Genomic DNA, 13,859 nt, shown 5'->3' with positions numbered 1-13,859 from the left:
AAACACAGCAACTTAAAACCATAGGCATTTCATGATCCTAGCCTGGCTGTAGGCTGCTGGCTGCAAGATTTCTCTTTGGGGATTTGGATTCAGCTGCTTTGTGGGTTGCTGGATAGAAGACAGGAGTTCCTTGCAGCTGCCGGTATGGAATCACCTTTTGTCCTTTGCTATGTAGGCTTTTCAGAGGGTAGCTCAGCTAGAGGGTGCAGTGGTCCATGAGCAGGAAGAGAAGTGTCTGAGAAGGATGTGGGAGCAGTAGGTTCTATGAGAGACAAGAGCAGCAGTTTATTATTTTAAGTTGTGTTGGCTTTCTTTGATTTTTTTTCACTCTCATCAGCGCCCTCTAGAGAGAGTTAAGTTACAGATGAGAAAAGCCGAGTGAGTGTGTAAGGGCTTCTGGAATGGAGAGAAATGGATGAGTTTGTGTCTGAAGGCAAGATGAGGGATGGAGAGCATTCAGTAAAGGCTCATAGGTTTGCTGGTTTCCATGGAGGTGAGGAGTGCTGTAGAGTCCCCCTGGCCATTGTGACTCACCGCTGTGTGAGTCTGGCTCAGCACCCATGGTGCCTGGGATTTGCGTGGGGACCCCAGGTATCTCGAAAGCTTCTACCCACGGAGTCAGCCTTTGTGCACTGTGGCACAATGCTTCCAATAAACAGCTCCAGGGAGGAAAAGGGTGATCTGGGCTCACACTTGGGGAGGTTTCAGGTTCCATGGTTGGCTGATTCTGTTGCTTTCAGGCCTGTGACAGGAATATCACGGTGGAAGTGCAGAGGAGAGCGGCTTACCTCCCAGCAGCAGAGTAAAGAGAGGGCAAGGCAGGTCTGGAGACAAGACCTGTCTGTCAGAGCGACCCCCCAGTGACCTCCCTACTTCTGTTTCTCGCCTTGTCGTGGTCCATTCAGCTATGACTCTACCCTGGATTAGCACACCGATGAAGTTGGTTCCCATGTGATCTAGTTAACTTCTAGTAGTCTGTCCGGTAGGGACACATGTACCTCGGGGGTATTGCCAGTGAACCTGTAGCGGAAGCTGGCATCCTTCGGCAGGATTTGGTGAAATGGTGACGGAAGGCTGCCCCTTCTCTTTCAGCTCTGGATCCCCCCCGCCTTTGGCTGCCGCCCTGAGTATGACAACGGACTGGAGGAAATCGTCTTTGGCTTTGAACCCTGGATTATTGTGGTCAACCTGGCCATGCCCTTCTCCATTTTCTACCGGATGCACGCAGCTGCTGCTCTCTTTGAGGTCTATTGTAAGATCTAGCTCGAGTCCCCATGAAAGGGGAAGGGACACAGGAACAAGGGGGCTCTGCAGCCACCTGGGAAGGGCCGGGCTGAGCAAACACTGTCTGACAAAAGCCAGAAGGATGCCTTTTGTCTGCTTGACCGTGTCTGGAGGTGCCCTGGCCCCGGGCGGGCGGGCGGGCGAGAGTGAACAGTTAAAGCAATTGCACAAGGTGGTTGGAGCCTGCCCCTGGTCAGCCAGTTCCAGTCAGATACCAAACGATTTGAGCTCCTTCTGGTGGAGACCCTGTGTTTCAGAAGAAGGTGGTCCAAGTTTGAGGAAAAAGTATGGTGGGGTCATAACATGCATTTCCTGTCAGTAATTTATGTGACTATCTGCAACATTTTCCTGGCCATCTGTGTAGCAATCAATTTATATTTTTTTCTTTCCTTCTCAGGGCTACTGAGTTTAGAAGCAAATGCATTCTAGTTTATAGCTTACTTTTTGAACTGGCTTAATTTGGGGCAAAATTACTTTTAATCAACTGCATGGGAATGTGTACCTAGATTAGTGTAAATGTGCAGAATTACCTAAAATTTTGCTTCATTTTTATTTGTGATCATTTTGAAAGTATCAAAAAATAAATATTGCTGTTCTCTTTTTTGCTACACCTATCTCCAGTTTATTATGTAGAGAATCCACGCACTTCAAAAAAGGAGACAGGAAAAATTACCCATGTTGCATTGTTAACAGTTGCTTTGGACATTGTGGCATATCTCTCAGCTGGGATGGCGTGTAGAATTATTTTTATTTTTTGTACCCACCAGTGATAACCTGGCATTTCTAATTTTATCTTCATGCTTTCCTATTTGACAAACGATGGCACCTTTTCCTATACTTTCTTAAACTCCCTACAATCACCACTTTACTGCTGTAAGATAGTTTATCAAATGAATGTACCATTAACTTCCTTTGCCTCTGTTGGTTTGAGAGTGCTCACAATTTTGCTTTCCTAAGTGATCCTGCAAAACAAAACAAAACAAAACAAAAAAACCCTGTTTGTTTTACATTTCATTTATTTAAAATTGCTTTTTAAAGAGAGTTGGTTGGCCTTCCATGTACACTGGTCCCACGTCTGCGTTCAGACAACTTTGTATAGAAAATGTTTTTCACAACTGGGTCTTAGGGCCAGGGAGATGGCTTGCTACTCTCAAAGAGGGCCAGAGTTTGGTCCCCAGCATGGCATCAGTTGGCTTACAACTGCCTGTAATTCTAGCTCCAGAGGAGTTGACATCCTTTTCTGGCCTCCAAGGGCACCTGCACTCACATTCAAGAGTGTATTCCCCCCCTTCCCAAATAAAAATAAAACAAACCTTTAGAAAAGGAATTGCCTTTTACAATTTTTCTTCTCATTTACCTCTAAACAAGATAATCCAGCAGCCATTTATGTGGTATTTACATTGTGTTAAGTTGTGTGTGTGTGTGTGTGTGTGTGTGTGTGTGTGTGTGTGTTTTGAGGCAGGGTCTTGTATCTTAGCTAGGCTGTTCTCAAAGTTGCTGTCTAGTCAAGGATGACCTTTGACTCCTAATCTTGTTCCCATCTCCCAAGTGGCAGGGTTTAGGCTTGTACTGCCATGTCTGTTTTTTTGTTTGTTTGTTTGTTTTTGTTTTATTTTTCAAGACAGAGTTTTTCTGTGTAGTTTTTGGTGCCTGTCTTGGATCTTGCTCTGCAGACCAGGCTGGCCTGGAAGTCACTGAGATCCACCTGGCTCTGCCTCTGGAGTTGCTAGGATTAAAGGTGTGCGCCACTGCTGCCCGGCATTTTTTTTTTTTTAATTTATTTATTACACATACAGTGTTCTGCCTGCATGTATGCCCACCCACCAGAAGAGGGCACCAGATCTCATTAGGGTTGGTTGTGAGCCACCATGTGGGAGCTGGGAATTGAACTCAGGACCTCTGCAAGAGCAATCAATGCCCTTAACCTCTGAGCCATCTCTCCAGCTCCTGCCATGTCTGGTTTTATGCAGTTCTGGGGAATTGAACTCTGTGGCCTCATGTACCACTTGAGTAAGCCATATCTCCAGGTCTTTATTAGGTTTTTTAAATGACGTAGAGACTATCTGAAGCCCACAGAAGGGGATGCACAGGCTGTATGCACATATACCCTGTTGCTAAGGGACTTGAACCCATGGATTCTGGTAGCCGCATGGGTCCCTGGGGACTAGTGCCCTATGGATAGCAAGGGAATCCATATATAATGTCAGGAAGCCATTCTCAAAGCTTGTAAACATTTTAAAGTCTCCTGAGGAATATTGACACTGGAGTAAGTCTTTAGGTAATTTTACAGAACTATTTTAAAACTGTAATAAAGTGAGTGTATTGACTATAAATACTAGTGTGAACACAGTTACATCCAAGAGGGTTGTTATTTGACAGGCAATAGAAACATCATGTTTTGTTTTGTTTTGTTTTTGTTTTTGTTGTTTTCCTTCATGAGCAAAAACACTTTATATCTGTTTTCGGGGAAGAAAGCTTTTAAAAATAGGCATACATTCTAAAAACAAGAGATGTTTAGAACACCTTTTTTGTGGAACACTGGTTCTCAGCCTGGGGTTTTGCCTCCTCCCCACCCTGCCCCCAGAACATCTGGTGATATCTGCAGACATTTTTAGTTGCTCTCAATACGGGATCTGTGGCCACCTAGTGGTAAAAACCAGGGACACTTCTGAGCACCCTATAATACAGGAGTGGTACACTGAGGTTGAGAAATCACATTGCAGGCACAGGGCTGTTAACCTGGAGTTCCTAGGCACCTGCTAGGAAACACACACACACACACACACACACACACACACACACACACACACACACACACACACACACACCAAACAAGGTTATTCTTATATGTACTGTACTTGGATGTAACTTGCCATTTTTTCTTAACTCTACATGCTTCTCATCCATTTCCCAATGCCCATGGCCCTGGTTCTCACCCTTCAGCCTGCATAGGCATCACCTTGGGACTTCACAGTGACCCCTGCCCTCTGGGCTGGAAGTCCAGATGCAGCGAGTCTGGAGTGGCTGAGACCTGCTCTTTCATCGGCATCTTGTCAACCCCTCCCCTGCAGAAGCATCTTTTTGGGAGCCTGTCAAGTAATTCAGTACTGTTAAGGCTCCTTAATGACTCTCCTTTCGTGGTACTGGAATATAATTATGGGTGACTTTGGAGACCATTTCCAGGAGATTTATACCTAAAGACTTACTCTAGTGTCAGTATTTCTTAGGAGACTTTAAAATGATTATAAGCTTTGATTTAGACCACTCTATTTGGTCATCTGTGACTTAAGACATTCTGGTACATTCAGGAATTTTCTTTTGTTGTTGCTGTCCCAAACTGCATCACGGAGAGCACCCTTATTTCTGAGTCTTTGGACTTTCCCAGAGTCCTAGTTTATTCAGGCCCAGCAATCATGGCATGAGAATGCATTTCTGAATTTTGGTTGGCATGAATTTGACCCCTCTTCTAAGCTTCCAGCAGCCCAGAGGCCTTGGCTTCTGGATTTAGTCTTCTGTCAAGAAGAGGGAGGAAGCCATCACATTGGACCCAACTGTCTGGACTGTAATTAGAGTGGCCCTGGAGTCCTGCTGGCAGGCTGCTCCACCACCGCCACCACTCATTGACTCTGTAACTTACAAGACCCACTCGGCTGCCCAAACCCACCAAACCCATCATCCTCCCCCTGGTCAACCACCCCCCACAACATCAACAGCCCCCAGAGGCACAAGTACCACCTGCACCAATTGGAAGGAGAGACCCACTCCATTGCTTAAACCCACCAAACCCATAATCTTCTGCTGGCCAACACATCTCCCACAATATCAGTAGGCCCCTAGAGGCACAAACACCACCCGTACCAGTTGGAAGAACAGACTCCATAGGCACAGGTACAACCCACACCTGTTGGAAGAACTGGATGATATGCTGGATCTAGGCACCCAGACACCCACAAACCTCAGCTGAGTGACCCTGTTTGAGCTTGGCCAAGTAAGCACAGCCTCATTGGGCTCAGAGTCTTTTGGGGGTGACCTTTACAGGGAGAGGCCCACCAATAGCAGGCTGCTTTGGCAGAGGGAGAGCTTATTTTCTTCATGCTGGGGCAGTTCACAGGGCTAACACTAAAACAAACAATATCCAAGCTTCAGGTCCTCAGTGCTAGAATAAAGGAATCACAAATTAAGGTAGTGATGAATGAATTTCCTACACATCTGCCTGGCAAGGTACATCAGTCTGTTTTCTGTTGCTATGATACAATGGCCAAGTCTGGATACTTATTGAGAAAAGAGGTTTACTTATTTCACAGTTCTGGAGATTGAAAGTCCAATCAACATGGGTGGGCTCTGCTCCCATCTGGTGAGGGCTCTGGAGCATGGCATTGTGGGAAGACCAAGTGAGAGGTATCAGGACAAGACTGAGAGTCTGAGTAAAGGGAAGGCCAGGATTCCTCTTACAGGGATGCTCTGATGAGGACTAAGTCTGTTTTGTAAGGACCAGTTTGATCCCCCTGAGGGCGTGTCCTCAGTGACTCACCCTCCTCCCACTAGTCTCCACCTTTAGAATGTCCCATCATTCTCTCACCATCCCCACATGGAGGACAGAGCCTCTGACACATGAGTCCTTGGGGGGCACCCTATGTCTCAGTCAAAGCAGTGTGAAAGAAAGAGGACCCTTGTTGGCCGTGGATGAGAGGTGAACTGGTTAGAACCAGCCTGAACAGCTCCTGGCAATGCTGGGTGAGGCTGGAGGTGCTCATTGCTGAAGACTGGGCACTTCCAGACCTCTAGAGGCTTCTAAGATCGGCTCACGGTGGCCAGGTGTTCATGGCAGCATTGCCTGCAATCGGGAAAGGTGGAGAGCATCCCGGATGTTTGTCAGGAGTGTGGATACAGTATGGACTGCTCCCACTGTGGAGTACCCACAGGGGCTAAAGAGGATGGCTCAGAACTCCACGTTTCAATGTGGAGCATCCTCAAACAATGTTCAAGGAAAAAATACACAGCACAGAAGTATAGACAAAATGAAACCACCAACAAGATGCTTAGAAACAGACAGGACAATCCCAGACATGGTCGCACTCTGAGAGACAATGTGTAAAACGTGTAGTAGGAGGTTACAGACACATTATGAAAGAACACCAAGTTCAGTGTGTGGGCAAGAATGGAGCTGGGTGGAGACCAGGGTTCAAGTACATTCAGTGCCTCAAATATTCTCTCTCACTTTTTTTTTTTTTTTTTTTTTTAGACAGGGTTTCTCTGTGTAACAGCCCTGGCTGTCCTGGAACTTGCTTTGTAAACCAGGCTGGCCTCAAACTCACAGAGTTCCTCCTACCTCTGCCTCCTGAGTGCTGGGATTAAAGGTGCCACCACCACCTGGCATATATTCACTCTTAAACAAGGAGTTCATACAGAGGTATCCATTATGTTTCCTTTGATACTTTTTATATGCATAAGATGTTTTATAATAAAAAACATCTAAAAGAAAGAAGAATAAGGAAGAAATTGAACAAAGTTACCACAGGAGGCTGAGAGGTCGGTGTCTGAGCTGGGGTACTCTGGTCCCTGAGGGAGTAGACCCCTCTTAGTGAGGTAGCTCAATGCTGGCAGCTGTTATCACATGGGTCAGTCCCCAGAAAGAACCATGTACTCATCATCAGACCTGACATTGATTCCTTTTCTCATATAGTTCTTCACTGTGGACACACAAGTGCCAGGGTAACCTCTTACTGCAATGGGTCCCTCGAGGTCATATGCTGACATCCTAGTCCCAAGGTGATGGTCTGAGGAGACAGGGCCATTGGCAGGGCCATGTGCATGAAATATCCAGACACAAAAGCAACTTAGGAGAGAGGGGGTTTATTTTAACTCACAGTTCCAGGTTATAAGTCCGTAACAGGGAAGTCAATGCAGAGGGAATGTAAAACAGCCACTCACTTCACATTCATGTCAGAGGCAGAAGAAAACGAATGTCTGCCCCTTTGTTTGCTGGTGCTCAGCTTGATTTCTATATTCATATACAGTTCAGGATCATTTGCCTAGGGAATGGTGACTTCCACAGTGGGCTAGGTCCGTCTATATCAGTCAATTTAATTAAGACACCTCCCTCCCCAATCAACCTGTTTTGGAGAATCTTTCATTGAGACTCTCTTCACTAGTAGTTCTAAGGTGCATCAAGCTGACAATTAAAGCCAACCACCACAGGCTCTCATAGTAAGGAAAGGTCTGAGAGCCAACCAGCAACCTTCAGACCTTCAGGGGGCAGAAGGAGAAGGCTGGCCACCTGTAAGTTGGGGAAAGAGATCTCACCAGGGCACAATAGTAAACCGGCCCACTGAGAGCTAGGACATCCAACCTCAAGACAGTGGCTGGCCACACCCCCAGTTTTTGATGTTCTGTTTCATCACCTGATCTGACTGAGACACTTATGCCAGGGCCGTAGCCTCTACAGAGCTATGTGAATGTGGAGCCTTGAACTCAGTTCTGAGCCTGTATGGCCAGGACCCAAGGTAATGTCCACTTAAACAGTGGCTCTGGCTGTGGGTTCAAGAGTTCAAGGGTGGGGATTTGAAGATGTTGGTTCCAGGTCACCCTGGCTTCTGGGCTCTTCATATGTTAAGAAAAGTATCCCTCCCACTAGATTTTCCCGGACTGCTGAGCCTCCTAGCTACTGTAAGTCAGGCCATGCCCACTCTCTATTTCCCCAGTACAGACACCGGTCATGAAATCCATCTAGTTTCCCCCCTGTCTGTGTGTTCAGTGTCCCCCTTTACCTGCATTTATGTCTGTGAAGGCCCAGCTCAGAGTTGACCTGGACAGGCAGCGTCCACCACTCCTACCAATCTCTAGTCTGTGAGCCACTTATAATCTGTAACAAGAAACTCATTTCAGAAAAATACCAGTGATGCAATTTCTTGGGGATACGAGTACAGAAAAACTAGTTAAATTGACATGATACGTAACTTTTCACGCTGCAGAAGGGAGTTTTGCTGTGGAGAGTTGCCAGCAGGGGGCGCGCTGGCTGCCTCTCCATCTCTCCCGCTCTCTGAGGGCAAACGCGAGACCTGCAGTAGATGGATTTCCCTTGCAGTGAGGCGAGGGCATCATCTATCCAAACAGAGCCCTTGTTGGTGACGTTTCACCTCTGCCCCCTCCTTTGCCATGTTCCTTCTGTCCTTTTGCTGGCCTACGGACTTTGACTGCTCGCCAGCCTAGTCCTGCATGCACCTTTCCAGCGCTAGAGGGCACTCTCAGTCCGGCTGCAAGAAAGTGGCTTGCAGACAGCGTGTGTGTGGTCCGGGATTGGGCTTCAAAGCAGGGGAAGCTCAAGGGGTGGGGTCGGCTCTCCTGCTGGGTAGGGGAGGGTCTTGAGGTGACTTCTTGCTAGCGATTACTAAGTACACGAAGTCCATCATTGCTGGAGGAGAGCACAGAGTGGGGCATGGGTGACAAGGGTTCCAGGTTGGGGCGGGGCGTAGCGGTGGGGGTGGGGGTGGCAAACTATAACTGCAAAGTAAAAGTAGCTGCAGTTGCGCGCGCGCGCGCGCGCGCGCGCGCGCGAGCACACACACACACACACACACGCGCGCGCGCGTGCGCGTCTGCAGAGAGATTTCCTAGAATCTGGCCTGTGCAGAAAGAACAATTCACAGCCCCTGATATAGACACCAAGGAGAGAGTCCTCTGCTGGACACAACCTAGGGAGGATTTTCATCTCCAAGTAGGAAAGAGGTGAGGAGGGAATCACTGCGGCAGCCAGTGTGCGATCGCGAAGCAGCTATCATGTTTGCAAGACCAACCTGTGAGAAGACAGGAGATGAGGTCTCAGGGACATGACCCTGTCGCCATCTTCTACCGAACTTCTTTCTATGGGGCCTGATTAAAAAAAAATCAGTATTTAAGCCAGAGACGGCTAAATATTTTTATAAAGCGTCAGAAAAAAAATTTCTTAGTCTTTGTGGGCGATTTTTGCCTTCTTGTAGTGAGAAAGGGAACTTGGGTGACTTAGTGAATGGCATAGCAGCATCCATAAGAACTTATAAAGGAGGTCCCGAGATGGATCGGGCGCCAGGTCAGAGTTTGGGAACCCTCTGATGTGGACTGGGCTTCTTTGTTGCCTATGGGTGACCTAGCCTACCCACCCTGGGGACTAGCCTGAGACCCGGGGACTCCTGAAGCAGGAGCTGGTGAGGGCATTGAGAATCTCCCCCATTGGCTGTCATTTCCCACGTGTTCACGGCTCAGCTTCCTCCAGAATCTTCTCATCTGGGCCTGTGAACGCATCAGCTCAACACCAGTGGGGTACCATTACCAGGGCGTTTCTTCAGTTCCATGTTGAGCGCAGTCTTTGATCTATCGTGGCTGGTAAAGGAAGACTCTCTCAGTGTATTCATTTCCTAAGCTACACATAGCAACAGGGTATGGCTGCAGAGGGCAGCTCTGTCCACAGGGCCACCTGGTATGATCTAGGCTGGCTAGGGACTGCAGAGAGTCCATCTTCCCTGAAATTAAAGTAGAGCCTCCCGGGGGGCCATGCTCAGGAGAAAGGATGACAGGATCCTTTGAACCAGTGGCTATGGATGAATCATGGGAATGCATTCCTTTTTTTTTTTTTTTAACCCTGGTGTGAATCTGGCCGATTTGCAGTCTCCTTGAAGGAAGAGGAGACGCCAGCAGGGGGCAGAGCTGACATGGCCTAGAGAGGGCTCAGTTATTCACTCAGCCGGTGTTCACAAAGTTGGACAGCCCCTCAAGGGAGTGTCTGGTGTGGTGTAGAAAGAGACTTGAGCTTTGAGGCTGGGTCTCAGCTGCCAGTGGCCTTCGCTTCCTGCACATCCACTGTTCTGCTGTATACAGTAGCAGTAGAGGTCTCCACAGAGGGCCATCAAGTGACTTGAGATGGCACTCAGGCTGCCCTACATGTAATCTGCCACAAGGAGTCTCCACTGGGGTCCCGAGTATAATAATCCTGAGTGTGCGGCAGGGGTGGCTGAGCCCACCGGCTATTTCCCTGCAGAGGAGCTAGTGCTGCTCTCAAACAGAGCCCACACGCTGACTCTCCACACAGTCCAGAGAGCCTGAGAGAGAGAGAGAGAGAGAGAGAGAGAGAGAGAGAGAGAGAGAGAGAGAGAGAGAGAGAGAGAGAGAGAGAGAGAGAGCGCCGTATGCCCGAATATTGTCTATGTACTCAGAACCTGTAATGGGAAATGGCACCCAATAGACAGAACTAAGTCAAAGACTCCGAGTAGGTGCTATGCCACCCCACATGTCCTTAGAAGTTGGAAAGGGAGTCAGAGGAGATGGTGTGACCATGAAAGCCAAGCTGCAGGCTGTGGAGTCACAGGTGACGGAGGCCAGCTGCTGGTGGAGGACGGGGGTGGGTGGGCAGACAGGGAGTCTTCCTGTAGTTTTTCTTTCCATTTTAGCTGGCAAGACTCACTCTGACCGTCCTCACCTCCTGGACCCCGACATGATAAAGGCTTGTTGCTTTCTGCCTCTGAGAATGTTAGGGCAGCTGCCCTCTGCCCTCTGTGCCTCAGGCACAAATAGAAAGGGCAGAAGCGGGAATGCGGGGGACTGTGATCTGAGTTTGTGCTCAAAGCCAGGTGACCTGAGGCACCGCTCAAGCCATCTGTGACTCAGGCTCTGCTCAGGCAGAACGAGGAGTGACCCCAAAGACATGCACCTTCCACACCGACCATGCCCTCTGGACTTTCTTTGGATTATGTGTGTGGGCTCCCCCAACTTTCAGGCTGTTTGGAGTTCTTTGGTGGTCCAAAGCACCTCTTGGCTCCTCACTCTGCTCTCCTGGATGGTCCAGTTCAGGACCCACGGCTCACTCAGCATCAGGATATTGCTGAGCCCTAGGTTTGCAGCTCAGGTCCAGGCTGGCCCATGCCAAAAGCCTACTTGGGGTGGGTGGGGGCATGGGCTTAAAATTAATATGCCCACAGCCAAACTGAGATCCCCCATCGCTCTCATCTTTCCCTCCATGTGGCCAAGGCCAGGAGCTGTGTGCAGCTGCCTGCTGCTTCTGGACTCCTATACCTTTCTTCTGTTATGGCTTCCTGGCTAGTCTCCTATGCACAGCACACAGCACATAGCACACAGCACACAGCACCTCAGGTTGCTGGTTTACATCCTCACCAAAACAGGGATTCTTTGGCTCCTTGTCCCTTTGAGACCTGGTGCCCTCACAGGTGGGAGGTGGCTCTCAGGGTGGCTTTAATTTGCATTTCCTGCTGTTGGTGCATCCAGCTGTTATATGCTGCCTGCTGTTTTTATGACCTCTGATGAGGGTCGTGTCCCCGTCCCAGGAGCTTGTTTTAAATCTTGACTATTAACTCTTAGCAGATCTGACTTGCAAATATTCCCCCAGCCCATGGGTCTTTGAATTTTGTGGCTTATTCTCTGTTGACATTGTGGCATTGTTGACATTGTTTTCTCTCTTGGCTTTTGGAGCATGAGCTTCTGGTGTGATGTATAAGAAGTCATGGCTGGCCAGGCGGTGGTGGCGCACGCCTTTAATCCCAGCACTCGGGAGGCAGAGGCAGGTGGATCTCTGTGAGTTTGAGGCCAGCCTGGGCTACAGAGTGAGTTCCAGGATAGGCTCCAAAGCTACACAAAGAAACCCTGTCTCAAAAAAATGAAGAAGAGGAGGAGGAAGAGGAAGAGGAGGAGGAGGAGGAGAAGGAGGAGGAGGAGGAGGGAGAAGAAGAAGAAGAAGAAGAAGAAGAAGAAGAAGAAGAAGAAGAAGAAGAAGAAGAAGAAGAAGAAGAAGAAAAAGAAGTAGTCATGGCCAGCTAGGTGTGGTGGCACATACTTTGATCCTATCTGGAGGCAGAGACAGGTGGGCCTGTGTGAGTTTGAAGCCAGCCTGTTATATAGTGAGTTCCCAGCCAGGGTGCCTTCCTCTCTGTTCTTTTCTAAAAGTCTCTGAATTGGTTTTTCATTTTATTTTTCCACTTGTGGGAATCCTATTTCCCATCATCATTTGCTGATGAGACTATCCCTTTCCTGGGTATCTTTTTGGAATCCTTGCTAAAGATGAGTTTGAGTTTATTTCTGGGCTTTCTGTTCTGGCCCACTGTTTCTCTGTTAGTAGCCCACCACGCTCATTATTATGGCTTAGTGATATAGTGTAATTATCGACCTTATTTGACACTGGTGATGGGATCAGGGCCTGGTACCTAATGAGCACATGTTCTCCACCAAGCCACACTCCAAGCCCTGTTTAATCTTATGCCAGGAGTGTGGAAGTGTTCAGTACATCCCCCATTGATAATGCTCTCTGTGGGTATGGTGCTGTGCATTTGGAGGACTCAATTATAGCACAGTGATGGGAGATACTGTGGTGGTTTGGATGAGAATGACCCCCATAGATTCATATGTTTGAACACTCGCTCCCCAGTTAGTGGAACTGTTTGGGAAGGATTAGGAGGTGTGGCATTTCTGGAGTAGATGTGGTCTTGTTGGAGGAAGTGTGTCACTGGGAGTGGGCTTTGAGGTCTCAGAAGCCCACGCCAGGCCCAGCATCACTCTTTCTGCCTGCTGCCCGTGGACCAAGACGTGAAGCTCTCAGCTGCTGCTCCAGTTCCATGCCTGCCTTCTTCCTGCTGTGATGATCATGGATTAACCCCCTGCATCTGTAGACAAGGCCCCAATCAAATGCTTTCTTTCTAAGAGTTGCCTTGGTCATGGTGTCTGTTCACTGCAGTAGAACACAAAGGCAGATTCCTCCACCATTTTGTTTTCATTGCTGAGAATTGCTTTGGCTATTTGAGGTCTTTGGGGTTTTCATATGGATTTTACAATCCTTTTTCCTATTTCCATGAGAGGTGCCATTGGATGCAGATTGTGCTGAGTTTGTGGATTGTTTTGGGTAGTGTAGGCATTTTTGATAAACACTAATTCTTCTACCCCTGACAATACAGCATCTCTCAACTCACTGTGTGTCCTAGCCTCATTTCTGTTCAGTGATAAAGCACCTTGACAAAAGAAACCATAAGGGAGGGAGAGTTTATTTGGCTTGCAATTCCATTTCAGGGAAGTCACAGCAGGGACTTGACATGGCTAGTGACATCCACGAGCTGAGAGGAAATGAATATATGCAAAATTACTTACATTCAGGCTCCTCTCCACTTCAATAGTTCAGGGTCTCTGCCTAGGGAATGGTGCCACCCACAGTGACTGGGTCTCCTCACCTCAGTTAACATAATTGAGACAATCTCCCACAAACACATGCAAAAATCAATCTGATCTAGACAATCCTTCACTGAGACTCTCCTTCCAGGGCATTCCAGGTGTGTCAATGAATACTTTCCATGACATTGTGTTATCTTCCATTTCCATCAACATTTTACAGTTTGGCATGGGGCTCTCTTACTTACTTCGTTAAATTTATTCCTTTTTTGTGCCATGGTAAGGATTTCTTTTTGTGTGTAGGCAGTTATTAGGATAGAGAAGTGTCACTGGATTTTGGCACATCACCTGCTCTCTGGTGCACCCATTGATCCTTCTTTTGCTGCAGACAAGTCTTAAGTGGATTTGTTTCCCTGATAGGAAGGTCATGAATGAACATT

General features: G+C 47.9%; 1 protein-coding gene across 1 annotated transcript in view; it reads left to right on the top strand.

Annotated features, from left to right (window-relative positions):
- The window catches only part of Otop1 (otopetrin 1), a 28,627-nt gene extending 26,736 nt beyond the window's left edge, over nt 1-1,891 (top strand). Inside the window, exon 6 of the mRNA XM_006985621.3 lies at nt 1,093-1,891. Coding sequence (XP_006985683.1) covers nt 1,093-1,263 — 171 coding nt within the window. The 3' untranslated portion in view covers nt 1,264-1,891. The remainder of the gene's footprint in view (nt 1-1,092) is intronic.
- Nucleotides 1,892-13,859: the final 11,968 nt, after the last annotated feature.

This window comes from Peromyscus maniculatus, chromosome 10, assembly GCF_049852395.1.
Source record: "Peromyscus maniculatus bairdii isolate BWxNUB_F1_BW_parent chromosome 10, HU_Pman_BW_mat_3.1, whole genome shotgun sequence".
Taxonomy (NCBI): Eukaryota; Metazoa; Chordata; class Mammalia; order Rodentia; family Cricetidae; genus Peromyscus; species Peromyscus maniculatus.
Note: the sequence above shows the minus strand (reverse complement) of the source record. Positions and strands in the feature narration are given on the sequence as shown.